At 35.7% G+C, this 20,754-nt stretch overlaps 1 protein-coding gene across 1 annotated transcript in view; it reads right to left on the bottom strand.

Moving 5' to 3' along the window:
* Cat (Catalase) overlaps positions 1-20,754 on the bottom strand; it is a 35,535-nt gene that overhangs the window by 675 nt on the left and 14,106 nt on the right. The window contains exons 5-10 of the mRNA XM_089244342.1: positions 17,617-17,796; positions 14,680-14,871; positions 12,478-12,630; positions 6,547-6,685; positions 3,140-3,291; positions 2,891-3,046 (exon numbers count right to left, since the gene is read on the bottom strand). Of these exons, the coding sequence (XP_089100468.1) occupies positions 2,891-3,046; positions 3,140-3,291; positions 6,547-6,685; positions 12,478-12,630; positions 14,680-14,871; positions 17,617-17,796 (972 nt within the window). The remainder of the gene's footprint in view (positions 1-2,890; positions 3,047-3,139; positions 3,292-6,546; positions 6,686-12,477; positions 12,631-14,679; positions 14,872-17,616; positions 17,797-20,754) is intronic.

The following is a 20,754-nucleotide window of genomic DNA, read 5'->3' on the forward strand; positions in this document are numbered from 1 at the left end:
GGAACAACTTGAATGGCTAAGATGTATGATGCCTTTTCACTCGTTGCAAACACCCACATGTTATCACAAACCCCTAAAGATGACTATCATAGATGTGGGAGAAATGTGAGGGAAAAAATTTTTTTGGACTGGCCTAACAAGTCAAACTATTTCATTGAAAGCTGGTCATGAAAGCTGAAGCCAATATTTTCAAATCAGACTTTATCATGCCAAAAACCACTGAAAACTGTTAGCTCATTTGATTATATATTCTGGCTCTTGATGTAACTGGTTCTTTTACGATAACATATTATAAAATTATAACGGTCAGGGCCGACCACCCCTGTAAATGTAGGTGGCGCTTGAGATCAGCTCTCGAAAAGAGTTCAAGAGTATCAAGGGGAGAAGCGATCATCATCCAGGTCATGCTGTTGTGTTGTAGGCACTGTTTCTTCCATGTTGTAATGTGTGTGTAAATAAATTGCTTTTCTAAACAGTGTGCACCTACAAATTGTCACCCAATGTAAAAGATGACTTTTTTTCTTAACCTGGAAAGAGTTGCCAATGTTCAACCTGAATGTATCTACAAATTGGCACATGAAAGTTCCTTCACTGATGTTAATTTTCATCCTGAAAATAATTCATCGCGTCCAACCTGAGCGGTTCATCAAGGCTTTTTATCACCATTTAATGTGAATGTACAGGGCGAGTTTAACGTCTGAGCTTTGTGGGGGGGGGGGAGCGGTTTCATAAATCGTGGAAGTGTGAAAATGTTCGTAAATTTCAAAAGTGTTTCATTCGTTGGGTGTTTAGTATTTCATTTGCTAAAGCAATTTTTTCAAGTGGAAAGTGTTACGGTTACGTTTTCTTTGATCGAACAGAAGAAATACTCTTAATCAGTTTTATTTCGATTGCGAAAACGAACATCCAATGTTTTTTTTTTACAGTCACTTTGTGCATCTGAAAAGTGCATTTTTATTTTATTATTAAAACTTTGATTTATATATTAGAAATATGGCTTACTTTGCTAAAAGGTAAAAAGCGTGATCTGATCGTATTAGCTCAAGAGCTAGAGTTAATTGTGTCAATCAAAATCTGCCATTTAGAAACCCCAATGGTTATGCTGAAGATTTTACGAAAGAGTTACTTCTATCATCAGTGATACATTGTTTCTATCTCTTGCTGAACGGCAACTCAAATTGACGGTCACTGAAAAATTTCTGGTATCCCACCTCATCATGGTTCTGACAAGTAGTGTAACATCGCTCATTACACGAGAACCTGAAGATTAAGCATGTAATTATTGACGTGCAAAAGGGGGTTCTCCTGAAACGTTTCCGATTATTTTTATGTCAAAAAAACTCGCCAACTGTTTGCTACATAGAAGAAATCGAAAGACTACTTGGCGTGACTACTATTTCAAGCTCAGGTCATTCTTCGAGAACTGGGATGAGTGAACTAATGGATGAGTGGACAGAAGTAATCTAAACTGCTGTTCTTGCCAATAAACTGGACGTCTATGAAAATATCAGGTGTTTTCAATCAAAAGTTCAATCAGTTCCGCATGCTCTTCATGCCGAACACACACATGTTCTTGGGGGAGCAGTATACAAGTCAATTTTGTGACCCGGGGGAGAGGGGTGTCAAATACAATTTTTTTTTTTTTAAAAATGCAAAGTTATGACCGTGGTGGCATGGCACTTTTAGTACAGGTAAGATTTAGTTCAAGTTTTTGTCTATAAAGCATGCTGCACTGAAGCAAATCACTGGATATACGCAAATCACTGGATATACGCAAATCAGTCTTATAAAATGCTGGGTGCATGATTAACAGCTCATTCCCCTGAATTTTCCTATTACTAGCACTTATATAAGGTTTTCATTATGACGTTGATCTACCTCAGCCCTGAAGCACCAGCTGAAATGTTACAAACGTTTTGGACACAGAAAGATTAAACAAATTTCAGATGTAATGGGCTTTTATGCAGCTCCATCTATTGAAAAAAATTAGAACTAATTGCAGAAAAAAATCCCTCCTTGTTGAAATGAGCTTTTCACTAACCGCATTCAAACATTCCAATTCTTTCAAATTTTATGAAACATTGGTCATCCTGTCCTTATTACAATGCGCACAAGATGTGCATTCATATCTTAACTTGCTGCCATATTAACCCCTTCACATACAGGCTTTTGGCAACAAATTTGGATGATCTGTATTCAAAGTATCAGAGATAAATCTAAAAATAGCTGGTTTCTTTGTTCGCGCGTTAGAAATAGAAGGGGGTGAAAAGATAGGTGAGAAAGAAAAAGGAATCTACTGCACCGATATGTGTTTTCTTTCTCACAAAACACATATATATATATATATATATATATAGCGGATCACTAAACAGAAATACAGAAAAAAATTCCTTCACAGGGTTACAATAAAACTTTGATGAGAAAAGAAGCAAAATAAAACAGGTAGAGTTGGAATGAATTTCTTCCCTTTGTGTTAGAATGACATATTTTGTCAAGATGTGAAGGACATCACATTTCAACCGACCCCCCCACAGGTGGACACAGTGGAGGGTGATGGGGGCAGCAGTCACACCCCTTCAATGAAAAATGTGTTATTGGCATAAGTGGGGAGAACACCCTCAGTGATACCCCCACTCACACTTGTATCCACTTATGCCTCCATGAAGAAAAGCACCAGAGAAAAAGTTGTAAATTTCATGATAAAATAACAATAAAGAGCCTTCTGTTCTTTTTCTTTCATAACAGCTACCATGTGTGTTGGTGCTGAATCAATCACAAGAAACTAATTTATCATTTGAAATTTTCCATAAAGTTTTTTCTCAATTGCTAGATAAAGGCTAAAATTATTCATTAAAAATGTACACTAAAAAAACTAAGAACAGAATTCAACCTTTAATTTCTCCAATCCTTCTTTGATCAAACGACCGTATTCTACATCAGCCTTGCTGAAATTCTTGATCGCTCTCTCTTGTATGAATTCTTTTGCATGTACAATGTGAGTACAAATATTGTTTACCAATCTTTTCCTCTCTTCTTCATTCAGCACCTATGGATAAGTACACAGGACAATTCATATGTGCATAGCTATAGTAATATCTATGGCAATATAAGAAAAATCTATAATAAAAACACCACCTACTTTGTTCCAGAATATTCCAACCTGAGTGAAATTATCTTCGTCTGAGCTATTGTATCTTTTCACATCACTAGAACACTTGAATGCCTGTTCACAGTACTTATCATGATCTACAGGACCGCTGAAACTATTCGGAAAATAATTTGGGCTTCCACCTGAAAAAAACAAGTTGATTTGGAATTTTTAATAATAATTTTATTACATAAATGTCATGTATAAAGTTATTCCTAATTTTACAATGAGTGCTGAGTTTTTATAATTTTTACTAGACTCAACTTATAGAACTTCGAAGAGAAAAAAAATTAATGAATCTTAGTTTTTCATTCAATAGGCAGGAAATTTAATACAGTAGTTATACTGTATTTATTTATGATCAGATGGAACTGGTGAATTTTCTTTTACCACAACCAACGTTGTTGATCATTCAGCAGTTATACTAAGTGGAGATAATAGGTGGGTGAAAATAGAGACCTTTCTCCCAGCTCTTAAGCTAGACAACCAATAACAAGGAAGTCTCTTCTGAAGAAAAGACAGTTATACTGTATTTTAGTCTTGAACAGTGAAGGGGTAGAATCCTTCTCCTAAAACTTTATTGTAAAACACAAGTGAACATATTTTTTCCTCCTTTCCTTCATTTTTATTCCTAAATGATTACGTTGCTAATTATGCAACAAAAACACAATTTAAACTTGTTTTGACAACTTTGTCTCCTGTGCAATTCAGTGGATGCTGCTCTATTTCAATTTAAAAAAGTTGGCAAACCTAAATCAAAAATTTTTTTTAAATATCAGCTGTACATGTAACAGGTGAATGATTAATGTTTGAGAACATGCGCAATCAAACGCTCTACCATGGAAAGTTTAATTTACTAGTTTAACTACATTTAGTTACCATGTTAAAAACACATAACTTGCAAAGAAACCTATCAACACTGAGGAACTAACATATCAATGTAAAAAAACTAAAATATACTAATCAATTAGAGCACAGTATACTTTTACTGATAAATCAATCTATAAATTCCCCAACTGATTTTTCTATTTTGCAAAAACCCATTATATTTTAATTCATTTCAAGCAGATGATTCCGATTTAAATCCCATCAGAGCAATCATGAAAAGTTTATGAAAGTCATCTCTTATTTTCCTATTTATAGAAAAACATTCTAACTTTTATCACGCAAGAAGTCTCAGCTTCAACTTTTCTTCCCTGAGGTCCACAAATCTGATCTATCACAATTGATGCAATTCATAGCTACAAATTTTACACCTGAATAGCGGGGCTATGCTGGATTTGTGTTGGTGAATCCTATCGTTCAATGTTGTGCGTGAGAGCACGTGCGCCCCCATTCTATAGGTGGTGCTAGCTACATTTCAAAATGCCAATAACTGAACATGAAACCAAATTTAAATTTGAGGTATAGATCTGTTGATCCAGAGGGTTGGATTTTTCTCGTAAAAACCTTGATAATACCATCGAGTCTGTATTGATGGCTATTAAAAACATTAATTCTGCACATTAATTAGCTAATAATAATTATTGAACTATAAATAGAGGGTGTAAAGTCATATCTTTACACACCCTTTATATTTGAACAGTTAGTGACAAACATACTTTAAATTAAAGAGTATCCAAATAGCATGTCTATTTTTCTCTCCCCCCCATGTCATTTATTACACTACTTAACAAACATGCACCTCGTACACATACCTCTGCAAAATTTCAGAGCGAATAAATCAGTACATGATGCAACGCTTTGTGAATGCATATACACGGCCCTAATGTATTTATGTTGTCAGAGTTGAGCTTGTTTCATGTTCTTGCAGCTGGTGTCATCTGTCTTCCATATTTTGAAGTGGAGATGGTAAATGCTTGAATTTTCATGTCATGTAAATATCATGTTGAAAGTCAGCCTACCCTTTGCAGATTGTTTTTACTACAGGTCTAATATGTACTGAGAAACAAAATTTATTATTTTGAACGGTCCAATTTCCAATTAGAAAGTTTTTGTACGTTATTTGTATACATTTTCTAATAGAGTATGCTTCTATCACTAACTTCATAAGATAAAAGGTGTATAAGGATGTGACTTTACAACCCCATATATAGCATGCCAAAAACACCATAATCTACCTGCTGATGAGTGAATAAAAGAATGAGACGAGTATGTGTATGGTCTTCATCCAAAGAACCCATTGAATTTGGTCAACATAAAAACAGGTTTTCATTTCTTTGTCCCATCTTTGTACGTATGAATTTTTTATATAACTTGTATTTTACATAATTTTACATGCATATACCATATTATTTTTAGCACATTGAGAGGCTACACAATCTTTAACTAGCAAAATCTCCCCGACCATAACAAAAATTTGACTTTCCCTGACCAAAACTTCTAAAGAAAAAAAATTCAAGATTTTGCCACTTTTTTTTCTTCAAATTTCAGTTTTTTCCCTTTGCAGAACTCTTCCTTGATTTATCACATTATTTGCATATTTCCCGGACTTTTGGCAAATATTTTATATTTTCCTTGACTTTCTAATTTTGTTGACTTCACCCGATTTCCCAGGTTGCTAGGAACTGTTCCCATAACTCTTTCAAAGGAAGGAGATGGTGGATATAGGATAAATTAACAGTGTAGCCTCGTAGGGTTGAAACTACTATATTTTTACTTTCAAGGGACTGGAATTTTACATCTGGGGGGGGGGGGAATCCGGTTACAACAACATATACACTGTGTGGGCAACATCACAACAACTTCATTCGAACCACTCTCGAACACGACTGCCATAAGAGCAAATCTCGGGCGCGCCACCTATATTCGTGAATACGGTCGGCCTTGACCGTCACAACAGTTAAAAATACAGCAGTTATTAAAGTACTGTTGAAGGGGGAAAAATTAAAGGAGAAATAAATATTAAATATTTTCGGATTAGAGAATTTGTCGTAAAAAAAAAAAAATAATTTGCATGGTTTCCAGGAAGTCAAAAAAACTTCTTGGATAACCCAGAAATTGTACCAATACAGTACATAACCTTGTTCGAACTTTAAAGTAATGATACTAGGTCATGATAGCACAAGTTTGATACACAGTAGAAAGGAAGGGAAAGAAGCCATACAGTGGGGGAAGGGAAGCTCTCCCGAGAAAAATAAAAATTAAGTATCTTTTCGTGAAATTCCAAATATTTCATGTGCTATAACTTGTTAGTGGTATTATTACAATGGAACTGGTTGCACTACCCCAAAGCTACTATTTTTAGCTTACACAATTTTCCTTTAACCACTATGCTACATATAGTCTGAATGCATTGCATATGTAATATTTTTATATCAAATTTCGAAATAACCTATTTCTTTTGAGTCCTCACTAACATTTTAAAATATAAAATAAAATTTTGGAAGAAGACTCACCTTGATTATCAGTTACACACTGCGGTCCATCTCTCTGATAGTTCTTTGCAGTGGATCTATAGGGACAATTCACAGGTATTTGCAAAAAGTTTGTACCGAGTCTGTGTCTATGAGTGTCTGTGTATGCAAACAACCTACCCTAAATATTAAGAAATTTTGAATGAATACAATTCATTCATCTGCCATTGATGCATACATTGCTCTAGAAAAGTTATAGAATAAACAGTTTATTGAGCAAAAGCTTGAAAAACCAAACAAGATAAATACTTATAAAAAGTTGTACATCTTGTGATTTTGTTACACGATATGGGGAAAAAACATAATACACCATGTGGCTAACAAAAACATATTTACAAGATATAAAGCAATGTTTACTAAAATGAATGACAAGTTCAACATATTGCAAGTAGGAGGCAGGGATCTCATTTCAACCTCATCTGATTGGAATGCAAGTCATTTATCAGCTGTAGAAAGCTGCAAAGTGTGACAACTATTTTTTGTTAACATTTTGGAAATGGGGAAAACAGAGAAAAAGTGTTGAAGACAGTGTTTCAAACCAATATTTTACCTTCCCCTTTCTTCTAATTCAAGTTGGTGAAAGAATACACGTACACACGCATTAGAAACAAGATAGTGTATTTCTCGTCTGGTTTAAAAGAAGGGGTCCCAGCAAAATGTACTTGGTCATTTCCTCGACTCTCCCTCACCAAAACATCTCCAGAAGGTCCACGAGTCTCCTAAAAATGAAGCAGCAGTTGAATATTCAAAAAAAAAGTTCCTGGCACCCAAACAAGAATGGCCATTAAACTACATTCATGTGCAAAATTAAGAGAATTTGCACATTTATTTTCACAAAAAGTACTGAACCAAAGGTACTAATAATGCCACAGAAGAAGTATGCAAATATTCAGTGTCGAATACGTAAGCGTACACGTGCGTGTGTGGGCGGAGCTGTGCCTGCAGAGGGGATGATAAGAGCATGAGGTGCTTTCCGCAATTCGTGTATTCATATTACTTGGCGACATTTTGCTGTGTTTCTCGCAAGAGTTTGGTAAATTTTATAAGCTATAGAGTAGCCACAAACATATGGATGATTGAATGAGATGAAGAATCGTCTGTAGATTGGAGGCTACAGCATCACAGCTCTCACGTGAGCTGCATGCTGCCACTGGAACTCTAGTTTCACGGTTGACTGTTGTCCGAAGGCTTCATGAGAGAGGGCTTTATGCCAGAAGACCCGCTGTTTGCATCCCACTAACTGCAGCACACAAGAGCGCGTTTAGCATGGTGCAGACAACATCAGTGGAGCACCGTGCTCTTCACAGATGAGTCGAGATTCAGCCTGGACACTGATTCTCGATGTACACTCTTCTGGAGAGAGCCTGGTACCTAATACCATCCCTTCCACATCAGGGAAACAGACCACTATGGTGGTGGTGGTGTCACTGATTGGGCAAGCATCATGTTGGACGGCCCCACACCTCTCCATGTGTTTGGCAGAAGGTCAGTGACTGCTAGGAGGTATAGAGAGATCTTAGAGCCCTACGTTCGACTTTTCAGGAGCGGAATTGGCCCTCGGTTTCTGTTCATGGACGCTCGTCCACATCGGGCTCCCCTGGTCAATGATTATCTGAAAAGTGAGGATATTCAACGCATGGATTGGCCAGCCAAATCTCCTGACCCTATAGAACATGTCTGGGATGCTCTTGGGAGTGCAATTGCATTTTGCAACTCCCCTCAGAGAACCATCTCAGAACTGAAAACTGAGTTGCTGCAAGAGTGGGACCGATTGCCACAGGGACTCAACTGTCTCCTGTCCAGTATGCCGTCGCGCTGTGCGACCTGTCTGACTGAGAGGGGACCATACCCCATATATCTCATTTTCGGTTCGATCTCGCAACATGGATTTAGGACATTCTTGCAATGATGAGCTTTACTGACAATCACGTGTGCGCACTATGGCTTTTATATAGTACATTTCTTTCATTGTTATAACTGTGTATTCACACGAAATTTCATTAAATTCTGTCTACTAGTTTTTCAGAAATTTGACATGTGCTAATTCTCTTAATTTTGCACATGAGTGTATGTCTACGATACAAACATAGTGTGCTGTTTGCTTAAAAAGACCACAAAATATATCAATTTCAGCAATGTGCAGACGTGCTAACTTTTGGAAGATAGAAATCCGGAGATCCCCCCCCCCCCGGCACTCATAAACTCGATCAAAAAAAAAACAAAAAAAAAAACGAATTTTTTTTTAAAAATCAATTAAGACAAAGTTCCATTATTTCCCCCAAGGCAGGTTCAGTATATTACCCCTGAGCAGAATATAATTCCATGTCAGTCTTTCCATGCAGAATGGAGAAGCATCTACTTATACTGTTCATAAAACATAAGTGTTTCCTTTTGTGGATGCTATCAGTGATTGATAATCTTGGATATATGAACTCTTAAAAGCTTTACATTACTTACTTATTTAACTTTATACAGCTTGAAGTTTCATATTTTCTTTCTGAAGACATTTAATCAGAGTTGAAAAAACTTCAAAATACACAGCTGATGACGAAAAATGGCTGTTAATGGAAGACAATAACAATTATACAGGAATTTTGGCAACCAAGGTCACGCCCCTGATAAATGATTGTCAATAAACGCGCAGTAAATAAAGTCACATCTTTGCCAGTTGCTTAAATGCGGTGACCAAGACCTTTTTTATGGCTGCTCGATGGAAATTACCACAGCTGTCCTATATGGGTGTTTTCCTTAACGATGATGGCAGTCATTGATGTCACGACAACGTGAAAGCTTGCGTAAAATCTAATTTTCTGCCAAAATCCAGAGAGCAAGAGGAAGGATGAGAAATCCTGAGTCTCCCACCTAAATCCGGAGAGTTATCAGGTCTGAATGTGTGAAAACAGGTCCATATTAAATAAATATCTGCTAGATCATGGAGTGTGTTCAAGTATTTAGAATCAAATAAAGAATGCATTATATAAAAAATAGTTTTCTTGCACAACTTTCTAAACATGAAATTCATCTTTTTGTGAAACTACAAAAACCACACACACACACTAGGCTACTGTTCTTCTGACTGGGTGGATCAGCTGACAGACAATTTTAGTTGACTGTTTGTTCACTAGGATTTTATTTCAATGTTGATGAATCAATTAGAATTTGAATGTGTATTTTTATCATGCTTTGAGCACAAGCTCTCGCATATAATTGTTTCTCGCTACCACCCAAAGGAAAAGTTCTGGGGTATAAGTTCAAATGGTATATACAAGTTGGCAATAGTTAAACTTGGTACAAGTCTAAATTTTCAAAACCCTTTGTCAGACTTTTCAATACTGAGAAAAAGTGACCAACAAAAAAGGCAAATAAAAGGAAATTACAAAAAAAATATTATGCATTTCGACACACAACTCTGAGTTGCAAAATGCATAAGTTTTTGCAATTAATTTTTATTTGCCTTTTTTGTTGGTGACTTTTTCTGAGTATTTTACCTATACTCTTCCATATTATTCAATAGCTTAACCAGTCAACTTGTTACGACAGGATTTACCATCCATCATGGCCATATGTAATGGTAATGCCTACCATGGCATCTGCCGTCGTGCAGTCTTTACCACATGGACATGATGGAATAATTTGTCATACATGTGCTGCCACCTGCACAGCCATCCATCTACTTTATTATCCTACCATTTGATGGAGTTGAGCAGTTATATTTCAAGGTCTGAGATTATTACTATCATAACATGCTTTGCAAGGCTACATCTCCAAGCACTTTTTTCCCGATTTTTGATTCGTGCGCGCACACACACACACACAAAAAAAGATGTGTTCTTTTAACTTATATCTTTTAGCAAAGGTTTAGCTGCTATGGATCCACATAAATCCATCAGCAACATTTCTTACAGTCACAGGACATATTTATGAACCTAAACCCCCCCCCCCCCGCCATAGCCCTCACGAGAATGGGACTGACAGGGCTCACTCCCATATCTTATAATTAGTAACATACAAGAAAAAATATTCTATTTACATGTCATTTTAAATTTCAATACCTCCTTTTTAACGTGAATTACAGAGAAATATTTTCCTGCATTCATTTTGAACTTGAACAACCTATGCTGTCACACACATTTTGCATTTAATTAAAAATTCAATACTTTTATACACTGCTGGCCACCCAAATTGCAACACCAAGAAAGACAAGAGATATGGCAACAATATTTATTTTGTAGATAACATGTTGACCAAGCATCAAATGATTAAATTTATAGAATTTTGTGAAGTGTGGTTCCTGCCAAAATCAGTAGCCAGAGTAGCCACCATTGTTGGAGATCACCGCTGCCACACGCCCCGGCATTGATTCAAAGAGACTTTGGATGTGTTCTTGGGGTACAGCAGACCAAGCAGCTTCTACGCGTTGCCAAAGTTGATCTGGTGTGGCAGCTGGGGATGTAATCTGGGTCAATCGTTGAGCAACCATGGACCACATGTTTTCTATCGGCGAAAGATCCGGAGAGCGAGCTGGCCAGGGAAGCAATTCAATCTGGCGATTGACGAAGAACCTTTGGAGAATGCGTGCCACGTGTGGTCGCGCATTATCCTGTTGAAATATGGCTGTGGGCAAGCCCTGAAGGTAAGGAAGGACAACTGGCTCCAACACCTCGGAGATGTAGTGCTGGCTTTTTAAAGTACCGGCAATGCGTACTAGAGGAGTGCGAGAGTGATATCCAATACCGCCCCATACCATAATACCCGGTGCAGGACCAGTGTGGCGGTGCATAACGCAGCTGTTCAGCATCCTCTCTCCACGGTGTCTCCAGACTTGAATCCGACCATCGTGGTGTTGCAGACAGAAGCGTGACTCGTCAGTAAAGACAATTTCATTCCATTGTGCCGTCCACATCCTTCTTTCATCGCACCATTGGCGGCGGAGACATCTGTGGTTCTGCATCAAGGGTAGACGAAGCAATGGACGTCTTGCGGACAGACCACTCTGCTGTAAACGGCGTCGAATGGTACGCACAGACACTGGATGATGCGGTACAGACTGAATGTGCTGTGCTATGGTTCGTGATGTGGCTGAGCGATCCGTCACTGCCATACGCACAATACGCCTGTCATCACGTGAAGTGGTGCACTGAGGTGGATGTGATCGAACACGTCGGTCCGTCGTACCCTCCTGCATCCAACGATCACATATCCGCATTACAGTTGTTTGGTTTCGTCCAACACGACTACCGATTTCCCTGAAAGATAATCCACAATCTCGGTAGACCACTATCCTTCCTCTGTCGAACTCGGATACTTGATCAAAAGATGATCGCTGTTTTCTACGAGGCATAATTGATCGGTTTTTTGAAAAAACCACAAGAAAAACACAATTGCCATACTTCAAATCGACGAAATCTCCAAGCCTTAAATAGCGCTTTGAAGTGGCACCACAGGCGTGCGTGATGTGCGTCTGCGCTGAAATTCTAATCATTTGCATATCTCACCTCCGCTAATGCATGTTGTAAATTTCATATTATTTGCATGCTTCCTTCAGGGTGTTGCATTTACGGTGGCCAGTAGTGTATTTAAAACACTAATTAGTAATTAGTTTTATTATTTTTATCGATGATGATTTTAAATGTACAGGAAAGAACATGATAAACTCAATTTCAATGTTTTCATAAAAAAGTAATAAAAAAATTAATAGCTTCAAACTTCCAAGAAAAGGGAAAAAGCGCCCCATCTTAAAAAAAGGGAGGGAAGGGAACTGCAGGCAGCACACCAAGAAAATAATAGAACAGTTGACTGGTTACAAGATAAAAAGACATGTTCAAAAATATTCCAACATTAGAAATCAGAATATAGGTGAAATGGAAAGAAAATTAAATATATTGTGATACATGATAACTGATATTTACTAACCTGCAGCATCTTATCAGGACTAGGTTCGATACCAGGAACCATATGTGCTGGAGAGAACGCTAACTGTTCAACTTCTGCAAAATAATTTTTTGGATTGCGATTCAACACTATTTTACCAACAGGTTTCAAAGGAAATTCTGAATGCGGCCACACCTGAAAAAAAATTCATAACCATGTCATACAATATAAAGATGATATAATCAATCACCATTCATCCATTTAATAAAAGCAAAATATCTTTAGCATGGCTTTTTCCCTTCAAGATATAATTTTTAGGGACAGGAAAAACTGGCTTTTCCCAAGGATGGGGCTTACGCCTCCAGACAATTCTTATCATTTTTGCTATAAAAACACTATAAATTCACTATAGAGGGGGTCCTTGAAAAATTTTGTCTGAGGCTCACAAAAGATCTCAGCCTAAGGGCCCGGCTGCAGGATGTGGGGGCATGGAAAAAACAGTTAATGTTCAAAAATTGAGAATTCATTAGAAACTTCTAAATTGTGCATTTGTGATGTAATCAGTTTTGAAAAATATTCAATTATTATTGAGTGTTCGGTTAATGACAACGTAACTTTGACACTTCTCCTCTACCTAATTGGTAAATCTCTTAAAAGAATCTAGAATTAATGGTTTAGTTTTATTTTGAAATTAAAAAAATTCTTTATTTGCATAAATTGGTTTCCAACTTTTTCATTACCTGCAGTTTTTTTACTATTAAAAATATGAACTGCAATTTTAAAGCACAACCTTTAACTTCACAATATTTTACAAAATAAAATACCATTGTGTTGAAAATATTCTCACCCGATTCAAAGAAATTCCTTAATTTAGCCCTTCCTGCACACTTAAGTTTTGTAGTGATGTGTGCATGCCACTGAATTCGAAGACTTCATATATCCTAATGAATAAAATTTTAGCATGTACTTGCTGTGCGGGTTAAATTTGATTTCTCTTCTGGAGTGAAGGGCTCACACATGAAAAAAAAAGTGCTTACTGGAAAAGCAACAGTTTTCTTCTTGCAAAAAGATGCATCAACAACAAAGTCTTATAATGTTATCTCAGTGGAAAAAGACCACAGAAACAACCCCCTCCCCAAAAAAAAGAAAAACATTTAAGCTGAACAGTTTTAAATTAAAAAAAGACACTGTCTAAAATAATCTTATTTGGCAGGAAAACTGTCAATTCTGTGGTGGGGGGTATATTTATTATGGGGAAAAATTAATTTTTTAGAAACAGTTATAAAAAGATATTTAATCAGCAAAGCACATTTTTGTTAACTCAACGACATATTCTCTTTAGTGAAGAAATGAGAATAGATATAGAACTGCTGGGCAGGGATCCAAGCACAATCTGCTTGATCATCTCTCTCACCAAAACCAGATTTATGGTTTTGCCACTTGTCTTGTGAACTTAAAAATTTACCTCTGCCCCCCTCTCGCGAAATCTAATTAAATGTTCTTTGTCCCCAAGTACCAAAATTTGCTGCCTTTCTAAATTTGCTGCAAAACCTGTAGCTTACTCAGCACCTCATCTAAATACACTTCTGAAAAAATACAACCCCTGAAGAAATAAATATAATTCAAAATCTTAACCTTCCAAATGTTTTTCAAGAGTTTCAGTATTTTTCTAGCACAGAATTCATTATTTTCCCTGAGGTTTATCAAACCTTTGCATACTCCTTGAAACTTGCCCAATATTTACATTTTCATAGATTTTCAAGGTTGCTGGGAACCCTGCTTGAGATGTTTAGATACTCAGAGCCCGATGAAGCTCGATCATTTTGGTCAAATATTTGCAGAAAAATACTATGTGTACTATACAACTTCCTGAAAAAATAAAGTAGACTCACTAACCAAGCACATATCAGACCAGGATTAACGAAATTGCCGGATTTCTGGAATTTAATTGAAAAAGTGCATTCAAATAATATAAACTTCTGCGCACAGATATGCAGTGACATGTTTTCTTCAGGCACGAAGAAAACCTACCTAAAAATGTCAGATTATTGGAAGAAGTCAGAATAGCACAAAGCCAGATAATTGAGTCTACTGCATATCTAGCGAGTAGTGAATGCCAGAATTAACTATTTTGCTCTTAATTTCTTTTCCTTCATGAAGATTTTTCTTAAATTTCATAGTTTACCAATGGGCAGTTAAAGCTGTGGACAGTTTCAAAAAGATGAATGTATTTCACTAATGTACCTTTGTTAAATCAAATGGGTTGAATTTCCACTTCTCTGCTTCTGCAAAAGACATTATCTGCACATGCAAGGTGTATGATGGGTAAGATCCATTTTCTATGGCATTATACAAATCTCTGATGGAGTAATCAGGATCGGAACCAGCCAACTCATTAGCCAGGTGAGCTGGAATATTTTTTATACCTTGATTGGTCTGCAAAAAAAAAAAAAAAAAAAAAAAAAAGTTGATAAACATGGATTCACAAAATTACAACCGGTCAAGACAAAATCAAGTGAGAAAATTTTGTCAGTTTTTATTTATTTTTGGTGCAAGTTTTCATTGTAGTAAATTACAATTGTGTAAAAGAAAATGACATTGAAACAAATTTTTTAATTTTTTTTTGTTACTTCAAGCATATTTGGAGAAAAGTTTACACACTAATGATACTCTCTTGGAATCAAAACTATGAACCACTGAATTTTTTATTACACTTTAAAAACGGGTTACTTTACATTTGATTTGTAGAAGAGTACGATTAAAAATTATAATTTTTAATCTTATTATATTTTGCAATAATTAATTTTTGGTTATTGAGATAAATGTATATTCATACAGTATTTCTGAATTAAAGAAAAAAGCAATAAAAACAAATACATTGGGATCTGAATTTCTGGAAGATAGCAGCCACAGATTGGAGACCCAAGGATATGATCAGGTGATGTGATAAGCAAAAAATCTGTAGTGTTTTCTTTTATATGCAGATGCAACACTCTTCTGATGCATCTTGGCATATATGCAACTGTTTCAGAATTGATCACAAAGAAATTCCACTATGGGAAAAATTCTGCATATGCAAAAAGAAGATTTTTGCAAAGGTATACTTGGTGCTGATATTTTACTTAATTCAATTTACTTATACTTGCAAAAAACAGTTATATAAGGACCTCCTAGAGATAGCAGGTCTTCGCATAGGTTACCAAGTTCATCTGTAACATTAGGACTACCTAGCAAGTTTGCCACATTTTGAATCACAGCATCCTATTTTGTTTCTTCTTATTTTAGAGTAGAATCTCCCTGGTTGGCTCATAAATACTGCATAGTGATTGGATGTGGGGCATAGAAATTACCAATTCTGAGCCCGATCGTTTATTTTCCACATAGCAATGATACTGACATGGGCAGCAGAGATCATTCATCCTCACTCAGCATTTTCGCTGAAAATAATGAGTGAGGAGTGAGAATGAACTACTTGCTGACGGCACGAGCAGCGTGCGGAAGCCTTCTATCTCTAGGAGGTGCTGGTTATATTAACAGCATCACTCAATTGTTTTATCAAGAGTTGAAATAATGTTGTATCCGATGAAAACAGGATTAGCACTTTAAACAATTCAATCAAAATTTAAGGTTTGCTAGGATTGGCTTGATAATGTGGACTTTTTTTCGGGGGAAGTTCAGTTTTTCCCCCTAAGAAAAACTAAAAAAAATTGATCCAAATTAATGTTTCCGATATCTATTCTATCATGATGCAACTTTCCAATTCTACTAGTAATAGTACGGGTAATAGTTAGTCATGTATACAACAATAAAAATTTGCACAGGAAAAACTTCAATTTCAGAAGATGAATAATTTAAAGGTCCAAAAATGGGACATGTTGAAATCAAGACAAATGGTCACATACATATTTGAAGCATAATATCAAGTGCACTCAGCTCGAGCAACAGCAATTATTTTTCACTTCCGCCAACCCTGATTTTACCCATATATTATTCTAATGAATAGTTGTCAACCATCAAAGTTCTTAACAAATAAAAATTAGAATGATTTCAACTTTCATTAACCCTTTAAGCAGAAATCACTATCATCAATTCATCAAAAGAAATCACTAAACCCCCTTCAAAATGTCATATGTTTCAATTGAGTAGTCATTCTCCAGATTTTCAGTATGTTAAAACTAAGGGATACAGATAAAAGTGTTCTGTTGAAAATATACTCTACAAAATATCTGGGCATGTAAATGCTAAAATAAAAGGTTTTAAAAAGGCAAGATATTCCATCAATGCTGCTTAAAGGGTAAATCTGTAAATGTGCTATAACAAGTTGAGACCAAAGTTCTCAATAAGTTATACAAATTACTGGAAAACAGTTGATTCTAGAGGCATACTTCCAATTAGAAAATATATCTAAATTAATGTGTAGAGAGAGACTTCAGATGCATCCTTCATGTAGCAATGGATTATATAATAATCAAAATATATGTGTATAAAAAAAATAATTTTTTTACATGGACCCCTGCGCTCTTCAAAAGCCCTATTAGAAAGTTGTAGCTCTGTCTCTCCAGAGACCAAAAAAAAGTCTAAGTGCTGAAATATTTTTAAACTGCAAAATTCGCTGAGATATTTGAATTCAAAAACCAAAGGAAAAAAGTTTGGGGAAAAAAATAGCACTATATTTGCACTTAGAAACATGGAATTTTTTTGGCCCCAAGAGAGTGACGGCAGCAACTTTCTAATAGGATTTTTGAGCAGAGCGAGTCCGTATGAAGATACTTTTTTAAAAATTTTAATAACTATACAAACCCTTGCAATGTGAATGACATATCTGAGGTCTACACATTATTTGTATACTTTTTCTAATTGGAAGTATGACTCTAGGATCAACAGTTTGCCAGTAATTTTGGTAGGTGTTAGCTATGCACTCTGTGTAATAGAAAAGGTCATTAATACAAATTGTGATTATGTAATAATTAAACTACTGACATTAAAAAAATGTAGATATACTTGTACCAATGACAGCCTGATCAAGAAGTTTTTCAAAAAAACAGAATAGTTAAATGAACTTAAAACTCATCAGAAAAAAAAGGATTTTGTAATATGATATAGTCTCACAAGTTTCAAGGATATCTATGTGTGTGTGGATGCAATTTTCTCAAAAATTATATTGAAAGCATTCATAATTACCTTGTAATGAAATTTACAATAAACTCCTTCTTTCTCTGCATTAACAAGTTTGAATGTATGTGAGCCATAACCATTCATATGTCTGTAGCCATCAGGTATACCACGATCAGAGAATAAAAATGATACTTGATGGGTGGTTTCAGGACGTAGGGTGAGAAAATCCCAAAACATATCCACATCCTGTAAAAGTCAAGAATTAAAATTTTATTTGTATTCATACAGTCTAACTTGCTTATAAGGTGTGTGTGTGAACACATATTACAAATTTTCACATATAACAAAGTTTTTTCATTTCCCATTAGTTCTGAATTACTTATCTATGCTTATCATGCCTGTTGGAATAATGAAAAAAATACAAGAGTAAAGCCTCTGTATAATTAACTGGTTGATCAGGTTTTTGCAGCCATCGTTCAATGAATGAGTGTGGGGCTTAGGGATCATCATAAAAGTTTGAGAAACCTCTCGTACCTTGTCATGAAAAGCAAGCAAAGGCAAAACTCTCCCCCACTTTGTTGCTTACGCAATACTTAAATAGGCCCTAAACAATAATCATTTGATCATTTTTGTTGCACCACAGCCATTTTCTGCACACAAGGGCTGATTAGACAGACCTACACTTTATTGCCAAATCTGAATGGCAGTGTTCGACACATTTGTTTCATATGAAAGGTTGGTGAGCTAACCTATCGGTAGGGTTGTTTTAATCACGATTTTGATTTTAACAAAATATATATTTAAATATATATATTACTAACATACTAGCCATTAGTCTGTATTTTCTTAGAGTATACAATTAAAGAAATTTTAATTTATAAAAATAACTATTCAAAAAATATTTGCAAACTAAATAATCATATACTTGTGAAATATATCCGAACATTTTATTATAAGGGAAAACCTTACATTTATTAAATAGATATCTTACGTGTATTATATTGAATTATATTACTCTAAAGAATTGCTCATTTGAAAGACTAGTTTTACTATTTGGAATGAACACTACACCAAATGTTCAAAAAAATCCTTTCAGTACAGGCAGTTAATACTTTGGCTGTGGTTAGCATGTTCAAAATCGCATATCACTCCCCATTTACATCTACCCAAAACATTATAAAAACTATTCGACCGCTTAAAATGAGACATTATATCAACAACCTTAGGGTTAAAAAAAAACATTTTTGGCATGAAATGGCTGCAACTTCTGCAAAAACTATAATGTAATTGTCAAGAACCTAGAGTCACAGTTTTGTTTGATAAATTCAAGACCCTTATTTCTCTCTTCTTTTGTAACATCAATTCCCATATTAGAAATTAACACTTAGAATAAATGCATCAAAGTGTGCATCTGTTAATATGATTGTAAGCATATAAAAACAGATACATTTTATTGTTTGATGTTGATGCTTCTTTTATCTTCAATCTTAGCTTTTTCCATGCTAATACCCATTAAGCTAGGGAGCAGTTGTTCTTTAGCACAAAATCAATAGTTTTGGCTATCGATTTAAAAATCGCAATCATGACCTCTTCAACATTTATTTTTTAAACCAATATTTACAATTTTACTGGAGATGTACTCACCTATCTGTGGGATATGTCGTCTTCACAAACATTGGTAACAACTGACCAATTTTAACATGAGATTCAAGAGATTGACAATAAGTATTCCATCATACCTCTACAGGAAGTATCAATGCACTTCCACCTTCTGTATGATACCATGCTTGAGAGATGATTGTGAAAATATTTAAATATACTATACTTGTATCGTGCTTTGTTACAACAGTTTTAACCAAATCTTTGGCTAGCAGGTTCAAAATGTGGGCCACTGCACCCATATGCAAGTCCCAAATAACCAAGATCTTCATCCGAAGTCTTTTTGGAAGAAACCATATTTGCAGTTATTATTTGTAACAAAACTTGATATTTTACATTTCTGAAGTTTTCTTCTGCTGATTTCACTGAACAAAAAAACAAATTTGTAAATAATTTGCAGTATGTGCCAGATTGAGTGGTCGTAGTGATGGACTCCCATCACGAGGACCCCAGGGCAGGGGGATTTAAACGCCACAGTCACCACAGTGGTGGTCGGCTGAAGTTGGTTTCCTGTGGCTCCCAATATTGAGGTGCAAATGCGGGCCGATCTCCCCGTTAAAAAGACTCATCACAGAGAGCAACAGGCCTATAATGATAGTTATTCAATCGTTACACTTCATTTAGTTTCAAAAATAGGTGTCGGATGGCAGCACTTAAAACAAACATTACACAAACAAACTTCACATCAGGTTCACAACACGTACATGTACATTCCAGCATGTACCGATTCGTTAGAGGTTCCACAGAAGAATATGGACGAGGTGCATGTGTGGTTTAGTAGTAGTATGTGCCAGATGTGTCAATAGTATCAACATGGATGACTTTACCACACTGTTTAATAACACTCACTCACACAAATGGTTCATTATGGATATTCGTCCATCCATCGATTGCCATGCAAAATGACTGATTTTCTAAGTCAGCTCTTTGCCACACATCCCATAACTTCAAATTTTTTTATTTTTAAAATTAGTAACAAAAACAGTAAAATTTCAATGTTTGTCGTCTAGAGGCATAAACCTGTACAGAGCGACTAATTAAAAATAAAGACAAAAAAATTGATAAATAGCACAAAAGTCAATAAAAAAATAAAGCTAAATAATAAAAAAAATTATTTTGGATAAATCTTTGTAATAATCATATTGAAATACATGTTCACATAGCAGTAGCGGTTGATACAAAATACATTGATATGAGGCAACTACAGGCATATTGATAATAAGGTAATTCGCTTCTATATTTGACTATATACAGAAGTTTTAGTACTCTGTTGGACTCCCTCTAGCACGATGCGATACGAGCAGGCATTGAGGCATACAAGTTCCGTATGATGTCCTGAGACATCTCGTTCCACAGTTGCTGTAAATGCACCTCTAGTTCGACCAACCTCGTAGGGTGTCCAACTTGCCATCCCAAATGGTCCCAGATATGCTCGATTGGTGACAAATCTGGGGATAGAGCAGGCCAGGGAAGGGTGGTAATGTGGCGGAGGCAGTCTTGTGACATCCTTGCTGTGTGTGGCCTAGCATTGTCTTCTTGAAAAAT

Source organism: Pholcus phalangioides, unplaced genomic scaffold (genome assembly GCF_987345545.1).
Source record: "Pholcus phalangioides strain wild (caught in Gottingen) unplaced genomic scaffold, Ppha-v1.0 ptg000015l_1, whole genome shotgun sequence".
Lineage (NCBI taxonomy): Eukaryota > Metazoa > Arthropoda > Arachnida > Araneae > Pholcidae > Pholcus > Pholcus phalangioides.